Genomic DNA, 24,125 nt, shown 5'->3' with positions numbered 1-24,125 from the left:
CACAGTTGGTAATTTTTTTCATCCTTCTGTAACTTTACCACCGTGTCGTCCTCACACACACACAGCGACCACACACGCACACGCTGAATTTGTGGGGGGAAAACATCCGCATTCATTAGACTAATGCAAAGCCGCGGAAAAAAAACACATTTCCTTGGTTTTTATGATTTACTGTGTGGTAGGAATGTGAAATTGTGAATGTGGGATATTAGTTATTTAAGTGATTTAGAGGTTGGCAGAGAGTACTTTTCCTCCTCGCTTCATGATTTATGGTTATTGCAAAAATGTGAAATTGAGTATATGAGTATAAGCATATTACCTTATGATAATATAAGTAATTGAAGAGATTTAGGAGTCTGGGAGGTTGGGTGTTGCATACACAACAGGCATCCGTGAAAACGGAGATGGCAGCTTATCAGGCTGGAATCACTCTCCAAGCAGAGGTGACACATCAGTAAATTTGGCTTTTGTGGCCAGTGGCTTCATATTGTTTGGCTCTTGATATATTTGATGGTGGATCAAGGGGATATGAAATGCAGGAGTTATGAGATGTCATATTATTCACTTTAAGGGGATGTGAAATATGGTGATAGCTAGTTATAATATTGTTTGGATATTTTTGCAGTGGCTAAAGGATATTCCAGAGCTGTGCCACCTCTGTAGCCATAAAATATCCATACACATTATATCCGGTTAAGTGCATTTTCCTATTATAAGTACCTATTAATCTTGAAGGGGCTGATAAGGGTGAGAGGTCAGTCTTAAATGGATTTGGTTTCCTTAGGCTGGGCTCTTCTGCTCCAGAATGACTCTGAGCAGTGCTTTCAATCAGCACTGCCACCACTCACTGTGGTAATGATGGCCGGGGCTTCATTAAGATGCTCGTTAAGTCCTCTCATTAAGCTGCAGGGCCGTTAAGACTTTGATTGTTAATGGCTCTTCGTTAAGGAGAGTGAGAACCAGGCTCCCACGGTGGTCTTGACCAGCCGAGTGTTTTGGCCAATTGGCCCCAGCTGGCCTCCATGGAAGATGAGAAGACGCCTTAACTCAGCGTAGGTCAAACTGTAAACACATTTCAATGAACATATGTGACCATGGCTTGCTTTAGTGACAAAACCAATAAACCTCCACAATAAACCCCTCACAAGTACTCACTGGAAACTAAGATCCATGTGGACTGACATGTATTAATGCCTTGTGTCTTTAAAAAACTTTACATAGTGTATTTGAATTTACATCACCTGCCATAAATGTTAAGTCAGTTCATAGTTCTGGAACAGTAGGTTTTCAGGGTCCTGGTATTGTGCATGCAGGGTTACAGCGAAACAGACCTTATTAAGACACTTAGAAGTGAGCTATTGTTTAATGTTGTTAATATTTTCCTTCTGTCAGAGGCCTGTGTACAAAGACTGGAAGAACTAGCAGTCACTGAAAATGGGTTGCAAAAATAATGATGCCGTGATAAGATATGATATACTGAGAAATACGATAGCACTTTAAAATGATGTCTTTTTAGAATCGCTCAACTCCCGACTTTACAATGGAAAACATCAAAATGTCAGCAGAACATTTTCACTAGACCCCTGCATCATAATTCACTCCTCTAATCCATATCTGTGCACATGCTCAGGATATCTTTCCTCAACCGCTCATGTACTCGACTTCGTTGGTCACATATATTTATATTTTCTACATAGCATGAAGTTTGGACGGCAGCGGCTTAGCTGGCCTCAGGAATTCGGTCGATGTTTTCAGACCTAAGTTGCCGTGAAGACTTGTTCAAGTCCGAGCTGAAGAAACTCATCACAGCCATTTTTTTTATATGAAGGAGAATACACACACTGTTGTTCCAGTTACCTTGTGTGTTTGAAATTTCCTATATATTTTTGGGTGGAGTTTCACTTTGCAACATAGCCGTGCTAATTGCAGCTGATTAAAAAAAAACTGCCCTCTTTAGTCACATTACAGAGTGTATGGATATAGAGAAAATGTTCAGATTAGCAGTAGGTGTGTTTCCACACAACAACCTCTATGATAGCCAGAGAGTAATTTCCGATTTTCTAATTTGCATTTTCATTAAAATAAAATGATCTTTTGAAGGTGAAGTGTTTAACTTTTGACTTTGTGCCAAATTGTTCACACAGTTTTAGCTTTCAACTTTCAGATACTTTGAAATTATGATTGCTTTCTTAGCTATAAACAACCTTGTCAACGCCTGTACTTATCGTTTACCCCCCAGGAAGCCGGCGTATCCATGCTATTTCCCCCCTTGAAAAATGGCCATCCTCAAAGTAAATGAACATTTCGATTCATAGTATATATTCTCATTTCATTTAGCAAATGTGCTTAGCTGTTGCCACGCAACAATGCTTTCCTGAGCTAAACCCCCATCCCTTTCCCAGCCAGCTCTCTGCTCTCTTCTCTCCGTCTAAAGTCACAATGTCACACTTTTCTTGTGAGTGGGGTCTATTTAACACTCTTTATTGTCACAGTTGCTATTCGATCCACGTAGGTGTGGGTAATGAGATTGAATCTTGATGTGCTGGGCGCATCCCGCTGGCGTGTCTCACGTCGGGGACGGAGGACAGTGTGGAGCCTTCCCTGATATTACTTCTCCCTGCATGAGAGGACGCTGGTCTCTCTGCTGCTCTGCCATCCCGCCAGGCGCTGATCCAATAAAGCTCAACGCAGGGCTGTGATCGATACGGCATGTCCCACTACCATGCAACCCTCCTCTCTCCCTCATACACACCTATTAGTTAGAGAATAATTGATTGGCCTACTGTTCATTATTCCTTTGATTTGGTGCTTTCATTAAATAGCCAGGGCACTGTATGTGCACAGACTAGTAAGCTCCTCCACAGCAGCTGGGAGGTGACTAGAGGGTTTAAGAGTGAGCAGAAGGGCATGGGTTCTGGAAATCATTGAGATTAAGGAAATCTGGGTTCATAACTGCTCCTACTGCAGGAATAGAGAAATGAGATGTACAATGCGAGGAAACTGTGTGTATAAGAGAGAGGGAGGTATTGTGCGTATTTCTTTTGTCTGCCTCTATTTAAATTCATTATATCCTGGAGGCATGCAGAGGATAATCTGCTTCTTTTGTCTTCACTGCCTGTCTCGCAAAAACAAACTTAATTTTTAACTGGTGTTTACTCTTGTCTTTCTTTCCCACCATTTACGCCCATGTTTCTGTCCCTACCTCCCACAATCCTCCAATCTCCACCCATTTCCCCCCGTTTTGCTTTCTGTTTGTCTGCCTTCCTTTGTTTTTTTCTTTCTTTACTCCTTCTTCTCATCCCCTATCACGTAGCTCCACACTGACATGGACAGGAATGATGGACGCACTAAATATGTCCTGCGAGGCGAAGGGGCAGGCTCAGTCTTTGTGATAGACGAGAAGACAGGTAACATCCACGTCACCAAGCCACTGGACCGTGAGGAGAAAGATGAGTACCGTCTCATTGCCACGGCCACCGACAGGCAGACAGATCGTGCCCTGGAGCCCTCGTCACAGTTCATAATTCGGGTGCAGGACATCAACGACAACCCTCCTATTTTTGATGAAGGCCCCTACAGCGCCACTGTGCCTGAGATGGCAAATATAGGTACTGTCTCTGGGTGGGCAGGGGGAGGGTGGGTTTAGAATTGATTTAGAGACATGGAGTAGAGTGGGCAGCTGGCCTAAATAAAACCAAATGGGTAATCAAAGGAATAAATTAATTGTATTAAATTAGCAATACATTGTGGAATAACTAAATCAGTTATTAAAATAATGAATTGTAAAAAGGTCTTTCAGGCAGTCGGATGCCTACAACCTCCCAGGAGGCGAACTATTTTCAGTATTTAGCTAGCTGGGCTCTTGTCCACGAAGGCAACAAACATGCATATGAATATATAATAGTATATGTAATATATCTTAATCAACCAGTTGTCTGCTTCTGTTAAGCATAATAATGCTACACATTTCTTCACTAATTTACTAATTTACTAATTCACTACTAAATAGTTACCCAATTATTCCCTTAACAGTGACAGCTTGGGTAATCAAATGAAACACAACACCGTCAATTCCCTCTCTGTTGTTGTTGTTGTTGTTGTTGACAGTTGTATCTACAGTAGCCTTTTAATCAATGGGACGTAGGGGGCAAGATGCCAAGACACAATATTTGATAACCTTAAAAGTGCCAGTAGGCCAGTAGGAAAATTTACTTTTTAATTTGTTTTGAGTAAACAATGAAAGCTACTAAATCTAATTAAGGTAAATTTGAATACTTACAATATGCAGCTTAATAAAGTTCTAGCATGAGGTTCTACGTTCATCCAGTCTGCTCCTCTCAGTCCCTGGATCGTAGTTTCACTGTTCCTGCTCTGTTACACTCTGATTTGCTCTGACTGGTGCTTCAGATTGTTGCTGCTCTTTAATGGTTGTTGAATACTCACGACATTTACAATTCAAGAGAAAATAATTGAAATCCTCTTATTGGTTAGAAGGGGGAGCCTTGTTCATAAACTTTCAGATGTGAATATCTCTGCACCGCTGCCAGTACTGTTCAATGAATCTGGATCATAGGACCCTTTGATAGCAACTCTTCTAATTAAAATAAGCCTCGGAGCACATTTCTAGTGAAATATATAACGTATCCTCAGCCGGGTTTTTTTATTGGTATAACAGTTCAATGCTATATTACTCTGTGTATTCATATTGCTGTATTTCGTGGCATTGCCTTGTGCCCACCAAAACAACAAATCCAGGAGTTTTGTCTACAATAAAAGCAGCTCAAAGCCGCCCCATAATATGACCCCAACTTTCAGCTGTAATCTGACTTGCTGAGTAGTTGCAGTTGGATCATGAATAAATTGCTATTGTAGTGCCATCTGCCTTCCAGACAGTAACATTCTTCATGATATGAAGATGATTACGATTAATCTTTAGAGCACAAGACAACACGGGTGTGTCGTTATTATAGTCTGACCAGGTAAGCTTTGTACGAAGCTGAACAAGAGGTAACAAAATTACATAGCTGGATTTAGGGAGTTTCTCTGGTTGCTCATTTAGCTGATGGGCTAAGTCTGTCTGGAATCTTTGTGACATGTCTCTTCATCTCTCTGTCCGCTTGTTCTTTATCTACTGTGATTGAGTAACAAGAGCAAAACCAAATTCACATTCTGTACACAATCTAAGACTGTACCCTGTTAGTGGTTTGCTGTTTAATTCGAGTAAAGCACCAGCCAGTCACTGCTGTCAGGCTCCAAAATGATGGATGTCCCACTTGACCACAGCTAGACAGTATGTTTTATTATTTCTATCTCAGAGGGCCGGGTTGTCTGAAGGTATATAACTCAACAGATTTGAATTGTTTGTCTGTATAGCCTGCACAAAAATGTACCTTACACCGAGAAACACGCAAACTGTCGAGTAATGCAAAGTAAAGAGTTATTGGCAGCTAAATTAACATCAGAATTGGCTAAATGTTAATGTTGACATGCTGTCACAGCTGCAGCTATACAGCAATTATCCAACACAGCATTGCCGTAACATTATTGCATGCCAGCATTCTATTCACAATGTATAACTGTTCTGTAAACAGTAATTTTAACCTTCATCAAAATTAAGTCATAAATGTGTTTTATTTGTTACTGTGGGAATCTGCTGCAATTTAGTTGATTTAGATGTATATATGGTATAAAGGGGTCAGTGTGTGGATAGTTTTCAGAATGCAAAGACTGAGGGAGAGTTTATTTACAGCTTCGGACAGTCTGAACCCTGCATTTAATACCAAAGCTACTTTTTTTTGCTGAAGAAAAACAAAAGGATGCTTTATACATGTCACTAAATAAATGTGTCTCCAATCTAGCATAAAGTGAAATAACATTTCAGAATCATTTCTTAATGTATACAGACAGAAAGACAAACTCATGTGAAAGCGCTATCAAATTCAAAGCTTTAAAAGCCTGCAAAATCTCGACTAATGGGATCCTTAGTGATCAATATTTCCTGCCAGTATTAGCGTAGGTTACTTCATAAGACAGATTTCTGTTTTTCTCTGTGCTTTTTATCTCTATATATCTACTTTGATGCACCAATCAGGATTTAGCTCGATCTGAATGAGAGTCTGGTTATCTGTTCACTGTCAGTCAAATCTGATCAAATCACTCTTACACAGTCCTGATAAAGCAGATTAACAGACTTTTTGAGGGGTAAGCTCTCATACAGTATAATAATATATCATAATCATTTATAATACATAATTCCATATTCCATTTAAGCTAAACTTAGCAATTATACATTTTATTTTCTCATTGCTAAATGCTATGGTAAGTCATATAGTGTACAGCCCCCAGTATATTCCCTTTATTCACACTATGGCCTGTGTACAAAGGTAAATTGTACTACAAAGTTAAAGTGAGATTTCATCTGCAATTGAATGAGCAATTTACACTCAGTATTCTGATCTGTGCACTTGACAGTTTTGTTTTGTTGAGCCAGACTGAAATTGTATTCAAAACAAGCGACATCTTATGCCTCGAGCAGTTGCCAAATGATAGCACTTAAAATACTGAAATATAATTGAGTAAAACCAGAGATTAACCTGCCGTAGGTCGAATAATTGAACAAATCATTGACGCATGTCCAAATGATACTGTATTAAGAGGCCTATTTGATCTTTTCTGCATTCCTCTTCGGGCTTTGCAAAATCAAAGGCATTCTGAGCGCCACTCTGCAAACATTTGTGAATGTTAGAGATCTGGCAACCTGACTGGCAGGTGCAGGGGGAAGCAAAGCGAAATATACCCCTCTGTATAGCGTCTGCGGAGCTTTTGTGTCCATGTACTGTAGCACGAGTGTGAATATGAGGACTATAGATTCTAATGTGTAGCTGTAGTTCTTCTATATGTAGGCCACCTGCTTCAACTCCCTTTAACAGTGTCTAGTCTCATTACATTGTCTTTTAAAAGACTTTGCTGTGTGTACATTGTTAAACCACAATACACAACACAGAAATTAATGTGAAAAGTGCATTATATGTTTTGGGTTTTTTTGTGAAAGTTTTACATTACTGCTCAAATGCACTTGCTCTCCACTTTTTGTCAGGAGCAGGCGGGTCATGCGCTGCTGTTCAATTTTATTACTCCTTTTGGCATGAAATTGCATCTCTGTTTCCGTCTGCTCAGACCAGACAGAGAAAATTTCATGGCTGGAGTTGGGGAATATTCACAGATGCAGACCCGTCCAAAAACGGAATGCAAATCAGAATACCATTTAAATGCAATGCAAGCAGAGTCTGTAATGGGTTAGATTAATGGATGATTTGTAATAGTACTGTCACCACAGTTGTTTGTAGGATGTATGAGGCACTTCCCTGAAGCCGTCATACTGCAGCACGAATGATACAGTAGCTTACATACAATACATTATATCTGCAATCTCTAATTTAATAGATGTGCAGCCGGTAATTATGCACAGGTCAAAACAGTGTGGGTTATTATAATATGGTTATTATTATTATATGGAGCCCCCTTGTAATTATGTAAATGGCTTAAATACACTATCGTTTTTATCTGACTATTTAGAGTTGAAACTTGATTATGTGCATATAAATATATAACACATGTATATACTGTACCTAACTTAATTCAATCTGTTTAATCATTGGGCATAGAAAAATATAAGCAAATAGAAACAGCTTGTATTGTACTACATAAAAAAGACATAATCTGCCTATTAGGGTTGCTGTAAATTCATATTCGACTCGTGTATGCTGTTGCTGCTCTGGGAACCTGCTCTTTCCAGAGAGGAGCAGTATTCTACTGGCCTAGACTGTCATCTGAGCTCATTAGGAAACTCCCAGCTGCTTATAAACAGGATGAGGAACTCATATGATTGGCCACTACTGAAACCCAACCTGACTCCACCTGAAAATTGTATGTTCTACATCCTAATACTATATGCAAGCCACTCCATCCTCTTCTCTACAGTGCACTACTAAACTAAATAAGCCGGTCTCCACCCCCTGTGCTTGCACCTCCATGTTTGTTCTCACAGTTGCTGCTGTGGTGGAGCAACATGAATAAAGTCTAACACCACAGCGTTCACGGTGGGTTTTCACGGCAAACACCTTAAATCCATCAAAAGTTGATACTTCAGTTGATAGAACATAAAAAAAAGCAAATCTGAGGGGACACTTTTGTCATCCGTGTAAAGGTGTAAGCTCAAAGTAAAACGTGAGATCTCTGCCAAAATGAGACATCTCCTTTTTTAACCCAATTTTAAAAGAGATGATAGAGATTTTTTTTTTACCTTTTTCACTTGAAAAGCGGCGACAGAGCACATGTCACAGTCGCAGTGACCTGATGATATTTCTGTGACCACAGAAAGTGTAACATAAGTGCTTGGGATATGAATGGAATAAGAGGGCAGAGATGGTTGTAGTTCAGAGTATGGCTGCCGAGTGCCTGTAGAAAACAGCTTGTATGTACAAAACGTACTCTAATCTCCATTTAAACTCGACTCTGGCCCTGAAAATGGGTCCTACTTTCAAAAGCAGTCTTGTCTTTTTTTTAAAAGCAAGGAGAATCGCTTTCAGGTAAACGTTCCAATTTGCCAGAAAAGAGGGTTTTATTTACATAATGCCACCCTAAACTGGTTAGTTTTGAAAAGTTCAGCAAAATTGGCCTGAGGTCAATGGCATCTGCCTCTCAGTTATTTCCCAAACATCAAGGTCCCTCCTGTGCTGAATTGTTTAATTCAGATTAGAATAATGACCCTTCCAGCAGCCTGCCGGGGCAGAGCCCAGGGAGTGGGGGTGATGGAGAGAGGGAGCACTATTCAGTAATCCTATCAGCTGCCTTATGAGTGCCTGCTCCTCATAGCAGTTCAGTCTTCAGATTGAGTTGTTCAGTCAATCATGGATTCAATATTTACTTGACTGTTCAATATTTACCAAGGCGCTTTGCAGCATGTGTGACTGAGGAGATAGTGCTGCGGCGAGGATTCCTATCAAACACTCGTTACATGAGACATTAAAGGGTTAGGGTAGGGAGGAGATAGGAGAGCGGGTGTCTCATCTACATCAACGAGACACCGATGTAAGGTGTGCGCTGGAACCCAGCCAGTTCCCCGCTTGAAATTTGTGCCTGCAAAGTGCTTTGTGTTGGGTTCACTCGGCTGGATATAAACATTGTGCCAGATGTGTATCAGCATTCAGGGAGAATGACTTACGTTTAAAGTTTAACCTTGAGTGTGAAAATTAGAATCCAATGTTTTTATATATGTGTATTTACAGTTTGAGCTAGGGAGCCGTCCCTTTTCCCCAGAGCACTGATATCTTATGGTAGGAACATGTGTTCCACATGGATGCATGGTGCTACAAATATTTGATGCCTGCGAAGTGTGACTGGCTGTATAGTGTGGATGGCAGGCAGCATACCAATAGGTTTCCCTTTGCACTTCACTTGTTGCATCAACCCCACAGCCCAACTGTTTGATCCCTTAGTCTGATTAGTTTTTACTGCTGTCAAAAGGCATTTCTGTACTTATCTAATGTACAATATCTATAATGAAAAAAGCCTGAAACATAAAGAGATTCTGTGGCAGGCACTTTGTAGTATGTGTCAGAACAAAACTGGTGATGATGAGTGAGAGTGAAAGTACAGACTGCTGTGAAAAGCTTTTCATTGTAGCAGGGGCTGGAAAATGTGTGAAATGGGAAAAAGAAATCATATCTGAACGTGGATTAAAAATAATGACAAAACAGGTTGAAAACAGGGCGTCTACACTGCTCTGCCTAATTTCACCTGAACACACCACTAGACGGTGGGATCACTGTCTCTTGCTCTGTCTCAGGTACATGTACTAATTATAAACTGCATGTACTGGTCACTAAACTGTCATAATCCACTGTTTTGTTTTTGCAATTAAACAGGAAATCAGTGTACTAACATGCAATTATGCGTCATGTGTGTCATCAGACACCAACCACGGAAACTTTGGAATGCCACAACTAATTAAACTTACCCAGAGCTTCAAGATTTAATTTGTCATTTCATTTGTGTTGTCTTGTTTTCCAAGATCATCCTTGAGCCTGTTTCACCATCACTGATAATTTAGATTTTTTTTTTTTTTTTTCATTTTTGCAGCTGCGAGCAGCTCCTGTATTTCCTTTGGGCTTTGCGTTGTTAGGACAGCAAAGCACACAAACAACTGAACTGAACTGAACTGAAAAATCAAGCCTTTGTTAGTATGCATGCAGAGTCTTTTAGTCCAAATGCAGTTTATTTCAACTGTCTAATTTTCAGAGGTCTGACAATAATTTCTGTTGGCGATTGTAAAACTGTAATGACTAAGTTAATTGTTTTGATCGGATGGGACATGCAAAAATAACTGGTTGAGAGTTCAAACAAGTTTTTAATGAACCTCCAAGCCCCCTCATTTATGTAAATAAGGCAGCCAAAACATCTCCAAACATAATTCCCTCCAGTACGACTCCACCGCTCGTGACATGACCCGACTCGTGACAGAGCTGCTGTATTTGGACTGCATTTGATGGTACAGATGTATCTAACGTGAGTGTACATAAAGAGAAGTGCTTTTGGTATGTTCTTATTTAGTGTCATTTCATACGGACTAATACCTGAAGGCTGTGCAGAGTGTAACAGAGCATAATGAAGCAGGGATAGAGAGGGCTGGGCAGATCAAAGAGGATTCATTTTGAGTTTGGTGCTAGAATAGATGCCCATTCCCAACCATATTGCTTTGTTTGCACAGTTGTTGTTCAGCGTTTTAGACTCTAAATTGTACTTTTTGCCCTAAATCTATGCAAAAATAAGATATACCAGCCACTATTTTGGTGCCATGATACAAGATGTCTCTCCCCACCGCAATCTTTGTAGACTTTACATCATACATCTGTCAATAACCCCTCAAAATTTTTATACTACCGGCAATGGATCAACAACAAGATGATCCCATGCCCACATCACACACACACACACATACACATCACACACGCACACACACTTCATATATTTCCCATAGTGATACTGTCATGCCTTTGATCAGAAATAAAGTAGCAGCTGCTCCCATAAATCCCCTTCCGCTTGCAGAACTCGAGTCCTCCTGGGAATAGTCGTGCACCCTGCACACGTATACATATACACATCATATATATAATGAATATATAATGACAAAGTATCACATATAAAAAGGGTTTTCTGTGTTTCATATATTCATATATTTCTATTTTTGCCAACAATTTGGCAACATTTCCCTGCTAAATTAACCCACCATGAGCCATAGAAAGTAGATTTAAAGGAGGGAGAGACACGGAGAGGGCGGTTAAAGAGACAGACGGTCCGATTGAGAGAAGGAGCAAAAGGGAATTGGAGACGGAGATGAAGAGAAATGAAGTGAGACAGAGGGAATCAAGGGGGGGGGGGGGGAGCAAGGTGAGCGCAGTAGGATAGAGGAGGGAGATGGTGGCTGTGCAGGTGGAGGGGAGGAGGGGAGCGAAGAAAGTATTTGTCACAGTGCTGTCGCAAAGAGATTGAAAAAGAAGTGGGAGAGGAGAGTGGAGCTTGTCTTGATGTGAAGCTTTCTTATACTCTTATTCTGCCCATTTAGCTGCAGCTCTGCCCTGTTTTCACTTTGACCTTCTTTCCCCCCTCTTTGCTCATTTCCTTTGTTCCTTCTACGCCTTCTCTTCTTTATTTCCGTCTTCTCCTCCCTCCTTTCTTGTCTGTCTTCCCTGCAGGCACATCTATAATCCAAGTGACAGCGACAGATGCTGATGACCCGACTTATGGGAACAGCGCCAAGCTAGTGTACACACTGGTGCAGGGCCAACAGTACTTCTCAGTTGATCCGCAGACAGGTGAGTGTGTTTATATATCTGCGTTGTGTGTGTGTCTGTGTGTCTGTGTGTGCTCCTGTCACGCCACACATGGGTGGAGAAACTGGAAAGATGCGCAAATGTCGGGAAGCAAATGCACACACGCTGCGGAAAAGCAAATATACTCAAGATGTTGAAGAGCAAACACGTGGAGTCAGTCATGACTCATGGATGAAACTCATACACTACTCAAACCAACGTGTGTGTGTGTGTGTGGACAGACACACAGTGTGTAGCAAACACAGGTGGAGATATCATATCTCAGATACTCACGTACCTTCATGCACACACACACACACACATACAAACTAACACTATTCCCCCCCCGGGTTTCCCTCTTTCTCTTATGACACTTACTCATCCATCTTTCTCACGTCTTTTTTCCCTCTCGTAACCCCCCGAACACCCCCCATTGAAACACACACACACTCTTTTAGACGTCCTCCCACACTCTCAGATGTCTTTACATTGACTAACATTATTAACCTGGAAACGAACCCACTCTTCACCAGTAACCAACAGACAGTACTTGTCTCTTTTCTGTAATTCCAGTAAAAATAACTGCTGTTCAACATCTATTAGGTCCAACTCCAACGTGATCAGCTCAGTTTCAGTTGCCAAGCCCTAACTTTAACATAAAAAAAGTAATTACTCTACAATTCAGTGATTTAACTGGTGGGGACCCGCGTGTGGTTCAACGAGGAATGCGATCTCCCTACGTTGTTAAAGCGTAAATGGGTTTCAGTCCCCACAATGTGAGAAAACACGATGCCCACACACACATACATATCTCACCCCTTCCCAGGTTTCACCCTCCCTGGTTCACTCCAGAAATGTATTCATGCTGCCAGGTCCTGTGCGCTTTGAACACAACACAGCGGCAGCCTAATGTTGTTATTTCTGGATGATGCAAAAACAAAAAGACGTGTTCAAAGAGAGATGTCAGCAAAGGTTTGTGAACTATTACACAGGACAAATTACAGAGGGCTCAAAGGACCTGTCTGCTGTGTGTGTGTTCTCAGTGTGCCTATGTGTCACCCATGTCACCCAAGGGCAAGAAGTTCTGTGTTGAGTGGTGGCTTTGGGTGGAGGCGCTTTATATATTTATTTTATTTTATTATGATTATTTTTTTTAGCATCAGACCTTGGAGGAAAATCGTGGCTTGGTTGAATTAGAAATAGAGTTCTAACTTTTTGATGCCTTAGATGTTGCTGTGATTGACGCGCAGCGCACGGGAACCCTTTAGCTCACAATGAGGCCACTAAAGTTGTTTTTATGTTTGCAAGTGGGACTTGTGCTTTGCTCGCTGAATGCCAATGTTTAGTAATTGATTGCTTTGACATGTGAGGACCTCTGCAACAGACGAGCTGCTGTGCTTTTTTTGAAATGCTAATTGGGGAATATAAGCCTAATTCCACCCAGTGTGTATTAGCCGTGACAACGATGCTATTAGACGAGCTTTAGTAATCTGAATGTGTCCTCGCTCTTCTCTTCTCCTCTCCTCTCCTCTCCTCTCTCGCCTCTGCTCTATCTCCAGTTTTCAATCTCCCTGTTTCTGTCTCTATCACCGAAGGTCTTATTCAAAATGTACATTAGAGGAGGCGAGCGCGTTTGCTCATATATTCAGGCTGTTTGCTTATGAATTCTGCTCAGAGACCTACACATATTCTGTTTGTTCGTTAGCATTCAAAAAACAGCCCCGCACAGAATGTGATTCACCTTGAGCTGCCAAGTCATCCAGGCCGGTGTTTCGGCTGATGTTGGGCGAACGCAGGCAGCGCCTGATGTGCAGCATCCAATCATATGTAGCAGAATGAGGTCATTTACACAGAGGAGGTGATCGATGTTGAGTGCGTGTAAGTGATGCGTCCTGGTGTGCCGTTAAAGAGTGTGAGATACAGAACGAGATTTTACGCTCCGTCAGCATGTCTGGCTGCCGGCGACTGGTGATTTATCATTTCCATATGAGCTTCTTCACATATCTGTGTTTATATACGTGTGGGTCTCTGTGTGAGTTCCTGTGCGCCTTTTAACGGGACATTAACTTATACATTGTCGCTGTCAAATGGAAACGGAGTGCCTCCAAAATGTCAGGAAAGCTGTCACTTTGTCAAGAAACCGTAGGCAAGTCTTCACCCTGACGAGGTTTGACATTGTCCACTAGGTTTGGAAAGGGCTTCAAAAGCTCATGAGATCTAAGAAAAACTTTCATCTGTCAGAGTGAAAACATTTTAATTACTGAAACTGAAATTACAGCAGCAGCTTGATGACTTTTTTTTATACCTTTGATCATGATCAAGCTAAACGCACTGCCAACATTGACAGGTTTACGGCACAGTTTACAGCCCATTTAGATAAATTAACTAAACAGCCAAAAATACAGTCCTATCATGATAGTAGACCATATTCTTTATTAACGGTTGTAACTGAAAGATTTACTGTGACCTACTAAATGATTTATTATTGATTCATAAATCAGTAATTACAGCCCAACTGACTCTGGGATTCCAAGGCTGATAAAAAATATATCAGCTAATATACATTTTATATATATAAACACGGCTTTAACATTATCATCTTGACTTTACGTGTTAAGCTATTTATTAAATGGAACATTTCACAGGGCGAAGATCACGAGTGACTAAATGATATAATGGACAGACAGCTTCTGCTGATTTGCTGTCTGTTGCTCTCTCTAATATATTAATAGCAAGAAGGTTGTGGAAAATAGAAGAAATTATTATTAATTATTGTGACTTTTTAGGTATATCATTTATTGTGCAGACCCCTTTAATCCACAGTTTAACCAATTATTTTCTAGAAACAGCTGCAGAGCAGCTCCAGAGCAAACTCCATTAAATAGTAAGGTGTAAACATTTATAAGAGCGTGGTAAATGGCTTATTGGAAAGCAAGGCACCTATGACCTTTTATTAATGACTTACTAACGTAACTGCCGTCTTGATGAAGTCTTTAATTAGGGGCCATGACTTTCTCAGTTCATAATGCGCCGTTATAAATGTTAATAAGTCATTAATAAAAGGTCAAGGTGTCTATTAAGATTCTAAGTCCACATCATCATAGGATATGTAGTTAAAGTCAGCTGGACGTGCTGTTTTACTGCTGTAAATCTGTTAATGCGGTTGTTTCTGATAGAAAAGTTGATTGTAATCCGCCATCAGATCTGCGGTCATACATCTTAGTAAGTCATTAGTGAAAGATTTTCACATCACAAAAATCCATTAATCATAAAACATGCTATTAAATGAACTGTACATCGTATTGCTGATGAGTTAAAGTGCCGCACTGAGAAACAAGGCAAGGCATGCCGGACCAAATAACATAATTATTTGCAAATGTTATTCTAGTGATTCAAAAAACCTTAATATGTGATTTATTATGTTCGGTGAAGAGACAAGCTATTATGATACAAGAGATGTTGTGAAATCACTGTTATAATTTTAGAAGATACTCTATTCACTAAAAATGTGAATAGAGCTGGATGAGATCCCATTATGCAAAAAGCCTTTATTCCAAAACAGAGCACAGGCCAGGAAGTGTATTTTGGAAGCCAGTAGGTTCAGTGCCTGGTGATGACTGAGTCATAAATATTGATCAAAAACCCTGTTAGTCTTGCATAACCGTATTATGGCCATTTGCTGCCATTTTTCACAGTAAAAACCTTCTTTTACACTGCTTTAACCCCCTCATGGACACCCTGATGCCACTCTATGTGTGTGTGTGTGTGTGTGTGTGTTCTCCAGGTATCCTGCGCACAGCTGTACCCGACATGGACAGGGAGACCCAGGACCAATACCTAGTATTGCTTCAGGCCAAGGACATGGGGGGCCACCTGGGTGGATTATCAGGGACCACCACTGTCACTGTGAGGCTCACTGACGTCAACGACAACCCTCCTCGCTTCACTCAGAGTGAGTTACTCAGCAGCTCACGCAGCCACCCACAAACCATGAATAACTACCGGGAATAGACAGGCGGGACAACAAAACCGCTTGGACGTGTACAGTACAGTATGTGCAGCAATTGTATGCAAATGCATCATTATGGTTTGCCTTACCAGCTCACAGTGCCAGATTGACAGGGCTTCACCCCATGGGAACAATGCAGTATCAAGTGAGCTATCAGTCACTTTAAAGTAAAGAAATTACTTTTAATTACTTTGTTGTTGCTTCTATTAACTTTCTAGAACTCATTATGTGGCATACGCTCTGAGAAAACAAACACTAGGCTGCATAAGAGCATAACCAGAGTGTTTGTTTTGCACCCGAAGGCAGAGGAGTTCTCAGACCTTTTTGACCTGCAGGTCCTGTCAGGATTTTTTCCAGCAGCAGTCGGGCAAAGGAGTCTCCTGCAGGGCTGCAAAGTGCCTCATCAAACATTCAGTCATGGAGTTCACTTGTCTGTGTGATGATAGATCAGCTACTGTTTTCAACTGCAGCTGTACTCTCAGATTATTGGAAATAATCCCACATCTTCTCTGTTTAGGCCAATTTAACTGAATCATCATGAAGTGACTTTAGTGCAAAGGATGGATGGGAGAGGCCTACTTACTGTGCGGCTGTGTGACTTATATTGGCGATAAATTCAATTACATTAGGCCTTCCTCCTGTGGTCCTGTCTGCTGTCGCATTAGGATAAACAAAATTTAGACCAAATTAGTCATTTACATAATGGTGGCGGGTCGCTTGAAGATTATGTAATCAAGTTGGCTCATTAGACATTATTGTCCTAGTTGGACATTATACTGTAAATCATCTTTTATTTATCCAGAATCAGGTTAGTGTGCTGCTTAGAGAACTCCCTGTGCAGCACTGCATTGGATTATCTGTGTTTGTTTGCCTCTTTGGTTGGATAGCCTAAACTGATGTGTGTTAGAGGCTGATACACATCTTTTTCTTTACCATACCTGCCGACGTGGTAGGTGTGTGCTCTATTATGTTCAAAGCGACAAGCCAGTTCGTCCCCCTGTGAGTGATCAAGGGAACCGAGTGGCCTTGATGACCAGTCTTACTTAATGTCATCCTTTCTGCCATTTCTTATGTAAGCAAGCTCTGTCTCTTCCAAGATAATTGCTGACCTTCCTCCAATTAAAATGAGGAGAGATGAAGATGGCATATATAGGTTTTTGGAGAATTACACTTCATTTGGATTTTTAGAGAGACTAGCGGGAGAGATAACTCACTTTTCCATGAAAGCGTCACTGAAATTGAAATAGACGATACAGCGCTTTTCACAGGCTAATGTAAATACTGTGAACGATTTATTGAATTGATGGAAAATCTGTTTGTATCAATTAAATTAATTATTCTTATGGTAAAAGACATTTTTAGCACACTTTAATGGTATATTTGTATGACTTGGTAATATTTAGATGCAAGAATCATATTCAAATGTGGTGTTTACTTTACCAACACTCACCAGCTAATTTGGCCAAGATTGCTATTAATAATGAATTAGTATAGCTAGTTTTGGACAAGTGTGTGACTTAGATAAAGTCAATATAGAAATTGGACAATATAATACAGGTGTCTGACAACTAATGATACTGTTGACAGCCCCACACTGAATCCCTGAGGTCCAGATTCCGACCTTTAAAGGTGGTCAGCTTAAAATAATACGATTTTGACTTGTCACACAACTCTGTCTGCCAACTGTCAACTGTCACTGACAATTACCTAGCAGCTACCATCTGCTAGCTACCTGTCCAACAGTGACATAAAGCAATCACCTAGATCAGAGATTTGACTCTGAGTTTCCATCCCCCCCCCCTCCCCATTGGCTCCATTAAAAGTACTGTTCTGTGTCAGAACAGATGTACACAATGTGGACATTAATAGGCTAGTAGGTTTAAAAATATGATTACTGTTTGGTTCTGTAGTTATAAAGATAGTGAACATTAGCCCATTTGAGATGGATGATGGAGATAATGATATTCTCAGAGAGTGAGTGACATTTCATGACTCAGTGGCAAGAAGAGGGATATTGTGTTCTTTACACACCTTTACAAAGCATTAACAACAATACAAACACGAATATTAGAGGGAAAAAAATCTAATCTGAACATACCAAGTATTACACATGACATAATGTCAGAATGTTGTGTTAGTTTTTTAATTACTTTTACAACTCCTGCTGCTGCTATTGACTATAGAAAGGTTAAATCAGCAGCCAAACTAGGATAACTAACTTTTAGTTTCCGTTTCTGAACACGAGCACTGTGAAAGAATTCTGTTTGCATGCTTTCACTGTACACTGTAACCTTGCCTCATGTCTCTCCCTCCATGCCCCACCAGTCCCCAGGGACAGGCCTTAGCAGTTTGAAAACCTCCTGCAGTGTCACGACATTTATTTCCCGTCCAGAGTTGCATTCATTTTTCACCAAGAACTTGTATTGATGATGGGAGAGTTGGCCCGCTGTACAAAGTCTTCTCCAGCACATCCCAAAGATTCAAATTCTTTGTGGTGGCCAATCCATGTATGTAAATTATGTGTCATGGCCCCTGAACCAGTCTTACATCATTTGAGCTAGATGAGTCCTGGCATTGTCATCTTGGAATATGTCCGTGACAACAGAGAAGAGAAATCAATTAATGGAATAACCTGGTTATTCAGTATATACAGGTAGTCAGCTGACCTCATTCTCTGGACACATAACGCTGCTGAACCTAGACCTGAACAACTGTAGCAACCCCAGATCATAGCACTGCCCCCACAGGCTTGTACTATAGACTCTAGGCATGATGGGTGCTTCACTTCAGCTGCCTCTTTTTCTACGATTTAATTTCACCAAACATTTAGGTGATTATCACAATCATTTTTTTCTGACCACATTTCTTCCTTAAAAATGATTGCTCCCCACTATCCTTCCAGTTTTTAACAATGCGTTGGACAGTTCTGAACCCCATTTTAGTAGTTTAATCCCATTCATTCCCTTCTGAAACAGATAAACATCTTTTCCACCACCACACGATGTGTGTTCAGACATGGGTGTTTAAGAAATGAGAACCTACTCACTGCATCAGTTAGGGTTAAATAACGTGTTGTCAGCTGAAACATAATCATCCACACAGTAATTATCCAATGGGAGGCTCTTACCTATTTGCTTAGTTAATTCCAGGTAGTGAGTGGGTAGGGAGTTTTTATCCGTGTATTATTCAACATATTAACACTTCTTCTAGTTGCTTGGCCAACTCAGAATTTATGTTAATTGGTTGAGTAAATCAGTTGCCACTGTAGCTGGTCCAAATCAGTGTCAACCTTATCATTAAAAAACAACTATGGCAATCCTATGTGACATTATACCGTTTATATTAGAATTTTTTAGCTACTGTATGTATTAACAAGGCATATAGTAACTCTGTTCACATCTGTTAAATGGTAATGGAAACTTTTTACTTACACTTACTTTAGATATGCAGCAATATTAAACTACAATCTGACAGTTGCAGGAGCAGGTGAGCAGAGCAGCAACATGGCAGAGTGTGGGTTGATGCAAGAAAGGAATTGTCAGGCGCTTGATGGGCAGGCAATGAGGGTTTCTAGTCCAATAGACTACTGGCTTTAGTGCCAAAATTGAACTAATGATGTCCTGGGGTTGGAGGTTTGTTGGTTGAGCTGAACCCCCTTCAAAGCTATTGTTTTGGACTGAGCTGTGTTGAGGACCGGAGGGCATCTTGGAGAAAAACTGGACTCATTCTGTTCTGTCTGGGTGATGAGAAGCCTCACGGTGCCGGCGGCAGCTCTGAAACCGAGTAGTACACCAAACCTCCTGGCTGCTTCCTCCACTGATTCTGCAATTGCTGCCTGCATACGTGCTTTATTGAAAGCACTGATGTAAGCCTACACATGGAGTTACTGTGTGCATATATGTGTGTGTGTGTGTGTGTGTGAACAGCCCACATAGTCCCACTTCTGTGTATTTCTCTATGTATTCTGATTGTCTGCTTTCCTTTTTGTGTGTGTGTGTGTGTGTATTTTCTGACACACTCACCCTCCCTTGTGTTTGCGCAAACACCATCAAAGCCAGCCACCCCGCTGCTCTACTCAATTACACACCCAGGCTCTTAAATAGACACCCTCAAATCCGGCCCCCACGTCTCCCAAGGTCAGCGCTGCTTATGCTTTGTGTCATTTACCAGAGGGAGATGATTACATTGGATCATATAAACCAGGTATCAGCTGTACATTATGGCATTAACAAAAAGAATAAAATAAATAGGTGCTGCTTTGTTGGCTTGCCTTTTTGCAGCACCCCTGGAATTTCACTAAATCCAAAACATGATTCCAGGAACTAAGTGGGTTTGCTGTGTGTACGGTTTTGAATGCTGTCAAGGGATTTCTTAAGCCCGGAGGAGGCAGTATAGCAGAGTAAAAGTAGGCTACCGTACAGATTGTAGTTGTTTTTTGCTTAAATGATAAGCGGAGAATGTGGGATATTTTCAGACGCTTCCTTGGCAAACATAACGCTCTAACTACACTTTCCTTTGGGTCTCATTATCAAATAGCAGCCACCGTGCTCCAAATGTATTTGGACAGCAACACGTTTTTTGATGTTTTAGCGATGCATTCCTTGCCGCAACAAAAGCTTTAATTTTATTTTCCTCCATATCAAATGAAGTTTCTAAAGGTAGCAGGCCTTTTTGAACATTTTAATGTGACAAATATTTAGACACACAGTCGACAAAGCAATCATTTTTAGTATCTTGCTGGATATTATTCAAAAATTGCCTGAAGTCTTTATCCCAGAAATATCATAGGACACTTGATGTTTACGTGCTGTTTTTGCATCAATACTCACTAGACTGCATATTTCTCAGTGGATGTTTTTCTCATGAGAATGCGTTCAATTGTGAGCAGATACAACTTTTGTTTCCAATTATTAACCTCAAACTAGTGCCTTATTCTTGCCTGATCAAGCTCCTAATCGTGGTGGTGCAGTGAGAATACATGGTTGGCTAATTGTCTGTGAGCAAACAAGGATGGTGAGTATCAAATCACCAACTCATCTCAAATTATCCGCTTCCTGTTACAACGCTTCAGGCTAGGCATAGCAGATGACTCTCTACTGCTCTAGTAATCCATAGGGAAATTAAGATGATGGCACCTCCGCAGCATCATATAGCTTTGTATTAAGGCAACAGTGTCATTGTTGGGCTGATCTGAAATTTCACACGCTTGCTTTCATGTAGTCATTTATTCCGACATGTTTTTCCATGTTGACTGTTGCTGAATAATTTATGGCTCTGTGTGAATTCTCTCTGGGATAAATTGAAATAGAGACTGGAGCCCTGGCTGGCTAAAAACAAGATGACCACCTAATTTAAAACAACCTTTTTATTCCAACCACTATGAAAAGTAGGTTATTTAGGAGTAACATGTCTGTTTAGGAGGATATAATTCGTTGAATGCTAAGATCCTCAGATGAAACACCACAGAAATCTTCTAAAATAGCACCTATATGAGAACAGCAATCATTCCATACCTGTGTCTGTTAAAGTCCCACACCAGCTCATCTAAGTCTGCTTTATGAGGTACTGATTAGGTGATCACCTGAATCCTGTCTGATTTTTCGCAGGAGGGGTATTCAGTTACCCAATGCAACGTACAGCAATGTGAAAAGATGCCAAACACATGATGGCAGTGATTGCAAATCGGGGTTATTCCATCAAATACTCATTTGTGAATGTTCTTAAGTGAAAACATTATCACCACTTCACTTCACTTTACAAGTGAATCGATTTCTTTTGATGTCTTAGTATAGAGTTTTGATATGTTGTCATTTCCTTTAAATGTGAGTTCTAAATAACAATAGTTTTAGGAGAAATATTGTCAGCAGTTCACAAAAAATAAACTAAAACCATTCATTTCACCACTGAATGCACCTATAAAGGATAAAACCTGAGAAACTGATTATTTTGCAGTGGCCTCTTATGTTTTTGCCAGAGCAGGAAATATATATTTATATATAGCAAACATAGCATCCATCTTTACCCAATATTCTGTTTTTCTACTTTGTTTTTCTCACCTCATATTTCCAGAACCAAAATTAAATACAAATATTATTATTGTTATTCGATGCTGACATCTAAAGAAATTATATATACAGAGCAGAACAAACAAAAAGGTGTGAACACATGTCTTTCACATCTACAAACATAAAAATAAACATGACCCAGTTCTTCCTGTTGCATGAGACAATTCCCAATATTGCAGTATATTAGAAAAACAATATACCGTATTACAAACACATCTACAGATGCTGGACTAATGTGTACTCTTCCAGATTAACATAATCACTTCAAGGTTCCAGGGTCTTGTCCATCTCAAATGGGACTATAGCACACTATACTATATTATATCTGAATAGCATATACGTGTATACTACCTAAAATACTGGCAGTGTCATTTTCAATGTAGTGTCTTTGTTCTTCTTGAGGGCTTTTTTTTGTCGCTCTGCAGAGATGTCCTAAAAATGAAGTGAAATCATAATCTACTACCGGGCTTACGTTTCTATTGATCCATCCCCATGACAAATGAGCAAACTGATGCTGATGAAGACCTTGCAATGCAATTGAAAGCCACACTAGAAGCTTATGCTATCTTCCTATTTTTTTCCACTGTCTCAGTGCACATTCCTGCCTTTCTGTCTCACATCTCTGCTTGGATGAGAGAAAGACGTCCTCATCTCAGTTTCTCCAAGACAGGTGTTCTGTTTTTGCTAGTCAGGCCAGATCAGACACATACAGGACCGCAGCAGCATCAACTTATGATCTTCAGTATTCATAAAACTGTTGGAATTCTTCTCTAACGTCCTTTACCTTTCAAAACTGCACTTAATGAAAGTGAGACATTCCTTCTCATGGTCTGTTGCTTTCAGTGTCTTCTCCTTGACTTAGCTTTTTTGCCTGCTTTGTACCTCGCTGATATGTATAAGGTGCTTTGGATATAAAGCAACTGACCCAAATGACTTAGTGAAAATGTAAAACCTCGCAAGATAACTTTGAAATGGAAACATTTTGCCAAGCTACTAAAAGTCAAGAATGCACTTCAGCACGTGTTTTTCAATATGTTACTTGTGACCGCTTCACAAAACCTTTTAATCTTACTGCAGTTTCAAATAAAATGGAGGAAAGCTTTCTGAAGAGCCTTGTAATTTCCTATTTAAAAGACATTCAGAAAAGTCCTTCACCAACCTTAAAGTACTTTTTTACCTTTGCTTTAGTGAATTCTCATGAAGTGTGTGATTCGTTCTTATTATTGATGTACTTGCTATATTTATCTTGTATCATTAATAACTGTGCTAAACCTAATCTACTAAATACCTAAAAAATATGATTAGCACTATAAGGGAATCTTGTATTTACGCATTCCATGAACTAAAAGCGTACAGAGAATAATTGAAAGCACACAGCTTTCCAAGTGTTTCACTTTATGTACAACACAAACCTCGCTCTAATCCACATCCTCTAAAAACTTCAAAGATAATTCACTGCTACATTCTTTGATGTATATCAGAAAGCGAAATGCCACTCTAGTCTGAGAAACCTGCACACCAACACCTCCATCGTGGAGCTCTATAGAATCCATAGTCCGTCAAAGGGCAAAACGTTAATTCATTGCTTCATGACGGTTTGAACAGTGCTTTGTTATACTCACACAGAAACTCCTAGATGTATCTGGAGACTCATAACTTGTTCCCCTTAAAAACTTTTGGTTCTGCTGCTCTGCTTGCAGGAACAGTTTGAATAGCAACAACTCTGCTCGATGACAAGTCCGCAGACGGAGACGCAGGTGCCACTTTCCATTTTTATGTGGTATCCAAACAACCTTGGTTTGCCAGTGGTGCCACATAAAAACGTTGAGGGAGCCATCACTCTCCCAGTGGTTTGATGGATGGAAAGATAGATAGGCTGACAGATGACTACATAGGTAGCAGCGATAAGATCAGTGTCATTTTATGTGCCAGGGAGATGAGACAGAGACAGGGGGAGCGATAGAAAGAGTAGTTCGGAGAGAGCTTCATCATAAATATTACTAATTCATTTCCCTGGAGAGCGAGGCTGTAACACAGAGGCTGAATGGGAGGAGATGGAAAGAGAGAATGGAGGGCTGGGTGCAAAGGGAATGAACATCCCCCTTGTGTGTGTGTCCTGGTGTGTCTATTTTGCGCGCAATTGTGTGCTTTCTCTCCCGAAAGGGGAAAACGATGGAGTCA

The 24,125-nt window shown here is 40.4% G+C and overlaps 1 protein-coding gene across 1 annotated transcript in view; it reads left to right on the top strand.

Moving 5' to 3' along the window:
* The window catches only part of LOC113171982, an 87,536-nt gene that overhangs the window by 17,068 nt on the left and 46,343 nt on the right, over positions 1-24,125 (top strand). The window contains exons 3-5 of the mRNA XM_026374736.1: positions 3,314-3,608; positions 11,754-11,873; positions 15,655-15,822. Coding sequence (XP_026230521.1) covers positions 3,314-3,608; positions 11,754-11,873; positions 15,655-15,822 — 583 coding nt within the window. The remainder of the gene's footprint in view (positions 1-3,313; positions 3,609-11,753; positions 11,874-15,654; positions 15,823-24,125) is intronic.

Source organism: Anabas testudineus, chromosome 17, assembly GCF_900324465.2.
Source record: "Anabas testudineus chromosome 17, fAnaTes1.2, whole genome shotgun sequence".
NCBI lineage: Eukaryota > Metazoa > Chordata > Actinopteri > Anabantiformes > Anabantidae > Anabas > Anabas testudineus.
Note: the sequence above shows the minus strand (reverse complement) of the source record. Positions and strands in the feature narration are given on the sequence as shown.